The following is a 12,425-nucleotide window of genomic DNA, read 5'->3' as shown; positions in this document are numbered from 1 at the left end:
TTTAGTTACCAGTGCTAAAATATCTTTGCATAGATAAGTGCTAAATTTTGCTTTATGTAGCTCTGATGAAATGTTCCAGAAAAAGAGGCTACAGTAAAGTTCTTCTGTATATGTTCCAGTCAGATGTAAGATAGATGGCTCAGACAGTTCTGCACCCAAATATTGGCCCTTGCAGAATTGTTGTAAAAAATAAGGGACATGCTGAAGTGACTGGCCTGGTTGAGGGGAAGGTTTTCCTGCATTAAAGGCAATCGTGCTGGTATTTACACTAATTTCATTCTATTCTCCCCACATTCCCATCAACTCCTACCATATTCTACCACTTACCTACATGGTGATCTATGACTCCTGGGGTATTGTGAAAGTTAACCTAGAGCAGGGGCTTGGAACTTATTGCCATAATTCCCCACAAACTAACCATAGTTTATCTAAAGGAAAATTCTTCAAATGCAGCAAATCTGAAAGAAAAGCAGAAAATGCTGGAAATATGCAGCAGGTCAGACAAGCTGAAAGGTCATCAACCTGAAACATTAATTCTCTCTCGCTGTCACTCTTTCTCTCTCGCTCTCCCCAGATACTGCTTGACCTGCCGACTATTTCCAGCATTTTGTATTTTCATTAATGACACTGTAAAGCAGTTATCCAATATGAAATATGTATACTTAAGGCAAACCTTGCAACTAAATTAGCATCCTTTTGTGATAACCTAATGGCTTTGTGTATTTCAGTTGAGGCTCTCTACAGGGATACATGTCCAGAATACCTTCAGTATATTTACCTGCTGGCTCCCATCTCACTGCTATTGTTAAATCCAATTGGTTTCATCTTCTGCGAAATCCAGAAATGGAAGGAAGATCTGAATATTCAACAAAGCAAACTGAAGACTATTACAATGGTATTGTTTCAGGTTTTAAAAAACCCAATTGTTTTTATGGTCATTATTGGAATTTGTGGGAATTTTATCTTTGAAGAAAAGATTCCAGCGATTATTGGAGAATTTCTGGATGGTCTGGCCAGTTCTTTCAGCGGCTCAGCTCTCTTTTATCTTGGACTTACAATGGTGGGACAGATCACAAAGCTGAAAAAAAGTTCAGTTCTTGCAATTATTCTCCTGATTACAGCCAAATTGTAAGTAGATAAATCTTGTCTTTTGATACTAATTTCAGATCAGTGCTGGTCTGGTTAACTTGTTTTAATATCAGGACCCTTATGTGAAAATGAAAAATACTCACAGCCACTCTTCCCTGTATTGAAGTGTCTGTGATTGACTTGAGTCTGGAGATGTAATGGGGTGAAAGTCTATTTTACAAGGATCAGAAAGGCAAGTGTTGAGTAACTGCCATAGGTTTGGTAGGAGGAGGAGGAGGAGGAGGAGGGGACAGTGAAGTAGTCAACCTGAACTCGTCCAAAAGGTACTCAGCTCTTGATGCCAACAGTGAGGATGTGGACTGGGTCACCATAGAATGTAATCAAGAGCAACAGCAGGAGTATACATAAGGTAAGCCTAGGATGAGTCATAGAGCAGGCGAGCATAGTTGTAGGGGATTCAATGATTAGGGAGATTGACATCTTGTTTTCCATCTGTGATTGGGACTCTTGAGTCAAAGAAACAGGCCCTTGGGCCCACTGGGTCTCTGCCAACCGTCAAGCACCCATTTATACTAATCCCATTTGATTCTCTTTGCCATCCCATCAATTCCCACTATATTCTACCACTCACCTGTACTAGGGGCAATTTACAGTAGCCATTTAACCTACCATTTACATGTCTTTAGGATGTGAGAGTAAACTGGAGCAGCTGGGGGAAACACACATTCACAGGGTGAATATTCAAACTCCACCCAGGTGGCACCGGAGGTCAGGTACAAACCCTACCCTTATTCCTGAAGTATCTGCGGCTGCTGAGAAGCTAGGATGTAGAACATGATGGAAAGTATGTGACTAAAGTTTCTGGTTTATGTTCCAATAAAACAAGAAAACGTGGAATTGACATTTGTATTGAGCCCGAGGTGTTAGGTTTAATATTTAACATGAGAATAGTTAAGGTAGAATAAAGATGGAACAGATGTGGTTTCTCATTGTAAATTGAATAAAGACTAAACCAGGGAAAGCAAAGGATAGTTGTTTATAGAGCTTCATTGGCATGGGGATGGAGGAGGGGAGTTGCAGGTGGTGGTAGGTGTTAGTAGCTGGATGCCAGAAGTTAACTTCAATAATGATTTATGAACTGAAATGGAATAAAGTTGTTTGAGTTTATAATTGATGCCAAATTAGAGAAGATAGGAAAAGGAGTTTGTACAGGTTGGAAATTAGACTGATGATTGGCTGATCAATAAGTATGTTAGAATGAAGTTAGAGGAAGAAAATAAAGATTTAGAAGGTGACCAATGGCTCTGGGCTATTGTATTTACATATATGTTCCAGCATCTCATTGCAACTAAGTCTGCCTGAAACATGTTGAAGTTTGAAATGTGCAGAGTATTATAAATGTAAGCCTGTCTTCACTTGTGCTTGTTGTAACTTTAATTCTCTCTCATTCTTGTTCTTGTTATTTTGTACACTTTGCTTTTCTCTTTTGCATGTCCACTGCCTTATCTCACTTCCTCTCTGCACACTTTGTTTGTATCTTTATATTCCCATGCAGGTACATGCTCCCAGAGTTGGACCAGTTTTTGTGCTCTGCCCTGTGTGCAGTCACACCATGGTCACATCTCCTGCCCCTCTGTCAATCAGTGGCTGCACTGCGTTCTCTCTCTCTCTCTTCTCTCTCTGCACTCTCTCTCTTTCGACTCTCCACTCCTCTCTTTCTCCTCTCTGTCTCACACACGAGCGCTCATGCACTCTGTCCTAACAGAGCCAGTTTGGGATGTCCTTGGGAGGGGGGTTGGTGGGGGAAACCTGATGCCTAACTGTTCACTAGTTTTGTTAATGAGGAAACCTGTCAGCCACAATTTCAGTCACTCTCATGACTACTTGGTCGAATATTTTTTCTTTACTACCCCTCTATTCAAATTGATTCCCATGGTCCACACTTCCATCTCCAGCAACCACTCTCCCTACAGCACTTTCCCCTGCAACCACAGGAGATACAACACCTGACCCTTTACTTCTTCCCTTTCTACCATCCAGAGACTCAAGATAAGATATGATATTTATTTATTTGTCACATGTATATCGAAACACACAGTGAAGTACATCTTTTTGCGTTGCTGAGAACGTGCTGGGGGCAGCCCGCAAGTGTTGCCACTCTACCGGCGCCAACATAGCATGCCCGCAGCAAAAAAACCTGTATGTCTTTGGAATGTGGGAGGAAACCGGAGCACCCAGAGGAAACCCACACAGACATGGGGAGAACGTACAAACTCCTTACAGACAGTGGCGGGAATTGAACCTGGATCGCTGTAATGGTGTTACACTAACCCCACTACACTCCTGTGCCACCCCTCAAACAGTCCTTCCAGGTGAACCAGCAACTTACTTGCACTTCTCCCAATCTAGCCTACTGCATTTGGTGCTCACAGTGTGGCCTCCTCTACGCTGGAGAAACCCAGCACAGATTGAGTGACCACTTCTAGTTCTCAGCAGTGATCCTGATCTTCCTGTTGCCTGATACTCTAATTCTACATCCCACTCCCAGTATATCTATCTGTCTGTGCTCCTGCACTATTAAAACAAGGTCCAACATAAGCTTGAGGAACAGTGACTCATCTCTGTCTAGGCATATTGCAGCCTTCCAAACAATATCTGCAGAATTTTTTGTGTCTCAGTATTGAATTCTGGTGGTTGGTCTTTTCTGTTTGCATCAGAACTGGCCATTTCTGCTGTCACTCATCCAACCATAGTATTGGCTCAGTCTTCCCTCCCTAACTACAATTTCATGCTGAATTTTCCTTGGGCCCTCTCCAGTGCTATCACATTTGTCCTATAATGTGGTGGCCAGACCATAGGCAGTGCTCTAGTAATGGCCTACCTAGTATTTTACATTGCTCTTATCTTCAGGATCTTAGCCAGTGAATGCCTGCATCTCATATGCCTCCTAACTAGTTTATCAAATTGTCCTACTGCCCCCGGGGATCTGTGCATGCACTCCTCAAGGCTGTTTTATTCCTGTACATTTCTTCATATAAGGCGACCCCCCCCAACCCCTGTTACAACTATTCAAGGTTATGGAAATTTTCTCTTACAGAACTCACAAACTACTACCCAAAAACTTGATACAGAATAAAATTCACTCTCATGGAATTTGTATGAAAAAAAAGTAAATAATTCAACATAAAATTTATCTTTTTTCCAACTCCCATTTCTTACACATGTACAGATGACTTGGCTTTGTTTTACAGAAAATTGCACAATTTTCTCCATCTGACAAATCCATAGGTATCATTCTGCAGCATACACACAACTTTCTTTTTGACCGTCAAGCCAATTTTCATCTGCAAACTACATAGCAGTACCTGAGATGTTAAATTTTATAACATTGATGAAGTCCTTCAGATATATGACTTATAAATGAGCCCTCTGAAATTCCAAACTGAATAGCCTTCCGGTCATTAAAATTTACATTGGCCAGTAATCTTTATTACCTGGCCCTGAAACAGTTTTTTGGATCTAGCTTGCCACTTTTTTAATTCACTGGAATTTTACTTTTCTGACCAGTTTGCTATTGGGACCTGGTCAGCCACTTTGCTGAAACCCATCTAGATTGCATCGTACAGCCCACCTTCACAGATCTTATCATTTCCTCAAAAAATCCAATCAATTCTTCAAATACACTCTTAATAGATCCATGCTGATGTTTCTCATTTACTTATTTTTTTAAGTAATGATTGATACTGTTCCTCAGAATTTCTTTTCAAAAATTGCCCACCACCGGTGTTAATCCAAATGGTCCCAAATTACTCGGTCAATCTGTTTCTCCCCTTTTTAAAAAATGATGCAGTGTTAGAATTCTTCTAGTCAACTGACAGGTTGTCTACAGCCAAAAATGACTGGTGAATGATGACCATGGCCTCCATGATTTTCTTCCTTGCTTCTCTGAACAGTCTTTATCCAGGGCAGGTGATTTATTCATGTTGAAAGATTCTCAATTCCTTAATATTTCCCTTTTGTTTATTTCAACCAACGTGTCATAATCCTTCACTACAATATCTGTAACATTTTCTTTTAATGTAGATGGAAGCAAAGTATTCATTACAAACCATACCTACAGCATCCTGCTCCACACAAAGTTGATGTTGCTTAGAAGCACTTTATGTATTTATGTGTTTATGAATCGCCTTTTGTTTCTGCACTCAGAAGTTTTCTAATATATATGCTCTTCTATGACTATGGTGGTCTGCAATATACTTCCTGTCTCTGGTTGTCCTTTTGGTCCAGTTTATAATCCTTACTTGCAAATCTGATTGTTTCTTTAATCACTGCTCATCCCTTGAGTTTTGAGAATTTTGCAAATTATTTACAACCATAGTAAATTGTTACTTTTTTCTCTCCTTTTCACCCTCGCTGTCCAGTCTGAAATTGTGCTACCATTCCTGCCCTGGTATTTCTTATAGTGTCAGCTTTTTGTTTATTAACACTCCTGTGAAATGCCTCAGGACATTCTTGCCATGTTAAAATTGCCACATTTTGACATGTCTACACATGCCCTCAGTTCATCAGCTTTATATCAATGCAAACAGACCAGGGAATATACCATTAAGTTCGAGAAAATACTTCTGTTGTCTTTGTTCTTGCTCCTCTTTCTTCTGCCGTCCATTTCATACTTTACTTACTTTTTCTGAATCAACACTCCTATTCTCACATCAAGTTAATTTAAATTCTGTCCATGACTACTTGTCACAGGCTGTTTGAGGTGTAACAGTCTATCACATATGGTTCCTGCCTAAGAATTGCACCAATGCCCATGCATTTAAATTCTTCTGCTCCTGCAACATGGCTACAGCAGTGCATTCATCTGCCTTATTCTTCTGCTTCTATACTCTGTACTGGTCGTTCTCTCCTGGCTCCTACTCTTGGTCACTCACACTTCTGACTATTTTAGTTGACTCTCCGTGCTGTTGTGCTCTCTCCTAAATGAGTGATGTGATCTCTTTCTCTCACAATGGTGCTTGTGCTCAGTCTGCCTCTCTGACATTAGTTTTGCATGTTCCCCTACACTTGTTGGATATCTTCCACATTGTTCTATTGGTACAGTGAAAAACTTGTCTTGCATACCAATCGTACAGGTCAATTCATTACACAGTGCAGTTACATTGAGTTAGTACAGAGTGCATTGAGGTAGTACAGGTAAAAACAATAACAGTACAGAGTAAAGTGTCACAGCTACAGAGAAAATGCAGTGCAGTAAGGTGCAAGGTCACAACAGGGTAGATTGTGAGGTCAGAGTCCATCTCATCGTATAAGGGAACCGTTCAATAGTCTTATCACGGTGGGATAGAAGCTGTCCTTAAGCCTGATGGTACATGCCCTCAGGCTCCTGTATCTTCTACCCGATGGAAGAGGAGAGAAGAGAGAATGACCCAGGTGGATGGGGTCTTTGATTATGCTGGCTGCTTTGCCAAGGCAGCAAGAGGTAAAGACAGAGTCCAAGGAGGGGAGGCTGGTTTCTGTGACGCACTGGACTGTGTCCACAACTCTCTGCAGTTTCTTGCAGTCCTGGGCAGAGGAGTTGCCGTACCAAGCCGTGATGCATCCAGATAGGATGCTTTCTATGGTGCATCTGTTGAATTCGGTCAGAGAGAAGACTCAAAAGACCACTGTTCTTGTTCAATCTCTTTATTACTTGATCCGAGGAGAGAGCACCAAGCCAGGCACCTGCGTCCCGGACCGGGTGGTCTCTGAGATACATTGATCTACATACATTCTTATACTTTTTCAGAGGTGCAAACAATTACCATACAAGGAATGATCATGCATTAGTCAGGCAGCATGGCACTTATTTCCTACATCATGATTGGTTACAGACAAAGGAATTTACTTAAAAAAAGTTACTAAAGCTATAGTTCCTTAATCTTTTCAGACCATTTTGTTCCACCGGTTATCTTTGTATACATAGGGTTTCTCATGGTGGCCTTTAACTTCTTCACGATAATCTTTTATTCTGCATTTTTTGAATAATGTTTTAATGGCAATTTTTAATGAACCATTCTCATATTCTTCTGGGATTCAAAATGCTGCCCATCGCACCTTTTGATCTTCCAATGAGACATCTATTGCAGCCAAGATTCATTACATAATGTTCCGTGAGTTATCTTTTACAGACCTCAATGCAGCAGAACTTTCTACCTTCCTATAAAGGTTATACCCTTGTCACTAACAGAGGAAATAAGCTTTGCCTACTTATCTGAGCAAAAGTTTTCACATATTTAAAAACGTACCAAATAACTCAGCCTTTCACTGGTAATGGAAAATCCCTGTAACTTGAGTCTCTCTCATACTTAATACTGTATCATCTTTTGCTTCATTCTGGTAACAGTTACACTGTTTGCTCTCTATGATTTTAATGTCCATTCTACAGTGGCATACCGAAAGTATTATTGTGAACTATTTATTTCCTTCTGAAAATCTGTAACTATTTTTGGCTCCATCAGTTGTATCTTATACCTTTCCCTTTGTCTGTCTCACGTGGCATCTAGGATCTGATAACAGGAGAACCTTGAGGGGTTCTGCCATAAAGTTGGGTGATTAACTGAATAAACTGCATTTAACAATTCAAAGAAATTCATGTTGATGATGTTTTGTGTTAAATTTAAATCAAATTTCTCAAAGTGTGGTCAATTATGATGTATTGTATCACTTATAACAAAATATTTGTTTTTAACAATCATAGATTGGTACTTCCTCTCATTAGCCGTGAAACGGTGGAATTGCTAAACAACGGCAACACTGATGCTAACTACACCAGTATATCGAACTTTGCATTCTTATATGGAGTTTTCCCAACAGCACCAAGTGTAGCTATTTATGCAAGTCAGTACAATATGGAAATTGAAATTGTAAGTATGTAGATGATCACTCTCACATTGGTTTTACTGCAGAATGCAATAGGTTTTACATAGCACTAATATTTTAAGCATGTAGTTCAGAACTTGTACTCTTTCTCTTGTACACTGTTTTATTGACATGCACATACCAAGTAATTCAAGCCACATAAAGTTTAATAAAACTACTGCTGTAACCAAGCCTATTTTTGATCCAATTTGGCAAATTGCCCCAGATCTCATGGACTAGTCTCCTATGCAGAATTTTGATAAAGGCCTTACTGAAGGTTATACTGAAGTCCATGCAGGTTATATCAACCACATTGTCCTTAACAACAAACTTAGTTACCACTTCAAAAAATTCAATCAAATTTGCCATACAGGATTTTCCTTGAAGATGTTATTGCTGTCTTTGATACAGGATTTTCTTTTTGAAGGATTCTCAGATGGCCAGCCATGATTCATAGTGATCATTGCTCAATGCTTGTTTTTATAGATAAGTTACATAAATTAAACTGATAATCCTTTTGGTTTCCCCTTCCAGCCTTACTAGAAGAAAGTTCAAAGAATCACATTTTTAAGTGGAAGTACCATCTTTGTGGACACAAGTAAATGTGCAGTGAAGAAATTCCTACTTATCTAATCATGACAATACAGTAGCATGCAATTTTCTGCTTTTATTTTAATCTTCTAAAAATAAATGAAATTTATTTTTGAAGGTTACTCCAGGGATGGTGATAAGTACATTTGTGTCTGCTCCCATCATGTATGTGTCGGCGTGGCTTTTGACAGTTCCATCCATGCAAGCAGAAGTTTTGCAGTCTGCAATTCAGGATGTCAGCTTTGACCTAAGCATAGTTACCCTATTTTTTCTGGTTGGTATCATTTTAAAAACATGCTTTCATAACACTATATATCTGGCATGACTTTCTGCCATTGTTAATAAAACATTGCATCTTTATAACATATTTTGCATAGTTGATACTGTTTTATGATAATCATAATTGATGTATATGTTGAGTTACATGTTGACATGCAACTTAAGTTGATGCTAGATTTTTATTATTGAAGTCTCAATAGTGCATGAATATTAACCTTTTCACAGTGTTTCTTCCATATGCCACATTGTCTCTGGATTACTGTAAAAGTCCAGTGCTCACCCCCAAATTCTGACGGTATCCAGGATTTCCAATAACTGTAGCTAAATCCTGTGTTTGCCAAGCATGGCCCTCCAATTGAAGTATTAGACATCCACTTCCAATTCATACATGTTGCATATTAATTTGTTGCATTTTCTCAGCTTTAACAGTACTCAAATAGTCAGGAATAAAAAATAAATAAATGGCTTAAATTTGCGTTTCATTCTCCAAAGCACCAGTAAAATACTCAGAGTCCAATTTAATAAATGATTTTGACTTATACATTCACTGCATATCAATAGCGCAATAAATTATTCTGCAGAACTGTAGGAGTAATCGTGTAAAAACACATCCACAAGCACACTCACTTCACTGCAATTTTGCATTATAAATTCCTGTGTCCAGATTAAAGTCAAAATTTTCTCTGTAGTGTACCATGCTGTAATTGCACTCTCCTGCCATTATAGCTGCCATAGTCTTGCCATTAGCCAGCGCGTACAAATTACCATGTCAGGTTGATGTTGGCTACTACTTCTGTGAATATAGCTATAGAAGTATATTGTGCAACCCTTACAAATAGAATCTGAATTAATTCTCAATTACTCCCATTTCATTTGTACAGATTATTTCCCTGGTTCTCTAGTTATGCAATCGTGGATTGTGCTGTATCATATTTATTGTATATATTATATGTAATTGCAGTGCTAATATAGTAAGAATTATTTTCCATTTGTGTCAACGTGTAATCAAGACATTTCAAAGTTCAGTTATTATCATTTTTAAATGGTGAGAATATATGCTGATTGGACCCAGCTCCTCTTGATCGTCACACTAGAATGAGCAACCGCATCTATGTTGGTTGATGGCTTATATGATGCTAATGTGCAGATGGAATGCAATGTCTTCCAGTTGGTTCCATCTGGCAAGCTACCCGTACTCTGCATTCCCTTGCCTGCACTTGCCTGCAGCAACTTGATCTCCAAAACAAATTCTTGATCAGCGAAGGCCTTCCCACTTAAAATAGCAAGCCACAACCCTAGAAACTCTTCCACTAAGAAGCTAAGCCACACCCTTAGACAAATGGGCTGCCAAACCTGTCAGAAGGATTTTTTACAACTACGGATGCCTGCGACATTTACAAATGTTCAAAAATAATCAATAGCTATTAAAGATCTATCTTCAGAGAAATACTTTTTAAAAAGTAGATTTTAAAATAGTTAAAACAGTTGAAAACATAACAGTTAAATATATTTAAGTTAAATCAATTAATTCACAAAATGTAAGTAACCTGAAACACTTTCCCTCCAAAGTCATCCCTTTCTATTGAAGTGAGTGAAGTCAGGTTTAATCTCCTACGAGTGAAGTGGGCAGATTTTCCAGCATATTTTAAATGACCTTGGGTTTGTCATTCAGGTTATCTCTGATTTTATTTTTTAAGGGTGTGTTTCAATGTTTAAAACAAAATAATCAACCTGGAATAGTTGCTTCCAATTTGAATTAAGCTAAACAAAATATGCGTATGAATTATACAAAAATTGAAACTGTTAATCTTTCCGACACAAGCTTCTGATACAATGTTTCAGTTTGCCATATGGACTGAGTGGCTTGTATTGGCACTCTGTGTAGTATTTTAATTTCTGTGTGTCAATATAATCCAGATAGTTATTGAGGGCTTTGGGCATTCGGCTTTGAATGGATTCTGGTGATTTCTGTTCTGCTATGTGTGCATTTTCACCCCACAAAGTTACATACATTTATGTCTCATTTCAAAAGACAGCACCTCCAAAAATGCCATGCAGCATTTTCTCTCCTGCTCTAAAGTGACTTTCTGGATTAAGACATGAACTCACAGCCTTATGACTTTAAGATGAATATTTCATTGATCCAAGTGTTTGAGTGAAACTGAATTTTCAGCTGGTAATTTTAACATCCATAAAAGGGGTTAATCAATTGACAAAGAATACTCATTACAGCTTAAACCCACCTCTGCTGTTAATGTTTACTGATATTATATAACAATTACATAAAATAATGTTTACTGATATTATATAACAATTACATAAAATATTGAACAATTTAAAAGTTTTTAAGATTGCTGTTAATAGTTAAAATAATCAATAAGTCCAACTTGTCAATTTGGATTTTCCTTTTTGCTTAAAGTTGCTTAATTTTGCATTGTGTCAACATACTACATTCACACGTCAATTCTCTTCAATTTAGATAATTGGTATAATTGCTTCTTGTACTGTAAAGAGCTCAAGTTACACAATAACCTCTATAATAGAACAATACACTCTTCAATATATTCTATAAAGTTGTTTTTAATGAAACATTATCCAACTTGGAAGTGCAAAAACCATAGGGGATCAAGGGCTTTTCTCTTTGGAGAGAAGGAGGATGAGCGGTGTACAAGATCATAGGAGGCATAGATTGAGTGGACAGTCAGAGACATTTTCCCAGGGTGACAATGGCTAACACGAGGGGAAATAATTTTAAGGTGATTGGAGGAAGGTACAAGGGGGATGTCGGGGTAAGTTTTTGACACAGAGAATGGTGGGTGCGTGGAACGCACTGCCAGCAGAGGTTGTGGAGGCAGATACATTAGGGACATTTAAGAGACTCTTAGACACATGAATGATAGAAAAATAGGGGGCAATGTGGGAGGGAACAGTTAGATAGATCTTAGAGCAGGATAAAATGTTGGCACAACATTGTGAACCAAAGGGCCTGTACTGTGCTGTAGTGTTCTATGTTCTATCTACTGTGACATAGTTGCTATCTAATGCAGCCCATGTTTAGGACATCTATTACATCCCAAAGTGTTACAGTTGATTTATCTGTTACAGATATAAACAATATGCCACAAATGTAATTGTTTTAGATGGATGAAATTTGAATCAGTAAGAATCACAACCAAACACTTAAGGCAGCTAATGATGGTGGATGTCATTGCTTATAAAATATTAATTACAAACAAGAAAATGAAAAGGATGTTGACTCAATGAACAGGCTAATGATCCAGAGGACAGGACTAACAATCCCATGTGAGTTCAAATTCCACAATGGCATGGCTATGAAATTTAAATTCAACTAACAATCTGGAATTTAAAAGCAGCAAGTCTTCGTAATGGTGACCACAAAACCACTGTCATAAAAATCCATCTGATCCATTAATGTTCTTCAGGGGAGGAAGTCAACTGTTCTTAACCAGAATGGTCTAAACATGACTCTAGGCAATCTATTAAATTCCTCTCAGAATCAGATTTATTTTCACTGACATACGATGTGACACTTTACTCTGTACTGT

The 12,425-nt window shown here is 38.4% G+C and overlaps 1 protein-coding gene across 5 annotated transcripts in view; it reads left to right on the top strand.

Annotated features, from left to right (window-relative positions):
• gpr155a (G protein-coupled receptor 155a) overlaps positions 1-12,425 on the top strand; it is a 65,219-nt gene that overhangs the window by 17,751 nt on the left and 35,043 nt on the right. For 4 of the 5 annotated variants that reach the window (XM_052015739.1, XM_052015747.1, XM_052015731.1 and 1 more), the window contains exons 3-5: positions 729-1,128; positions 7,829-7,994; positions 8,699-8,854. In XM_052015739.1, coding sequence (XP_051871699.1) covers positions 729-1,128; positions 7,829-7,994; positions 8,699-8,854 — 722 coding nt within the window. The remainder of the gene's footprint in view (positions 1-728; positions 1,129-7,828; positions 7,995-8,698; positions 8,855-12,425) is intronic. The other variant, XM_052015755.1, reaches the window with a different exon arrangement.

The sequence above is a fragment of the Pristis pectinata genome, chromosome 1, assembly GCF_009764475.1.
Source record: "Pristis pectinata isolate sPriPec2 chromosome 1, sPriPec2.1.pri, whole genome shotgun sequence".
NCBI lineage: Eukaryota > Metazoa > Chordata > Chondrichthyes > Rhinopristiformes > Pristidae > Pristis > Pristis pectinata.
Note: the sequence above shows the minus strand (reverse complement) of the source record. Positions and strands in the feature narration are given on the sequence as shown.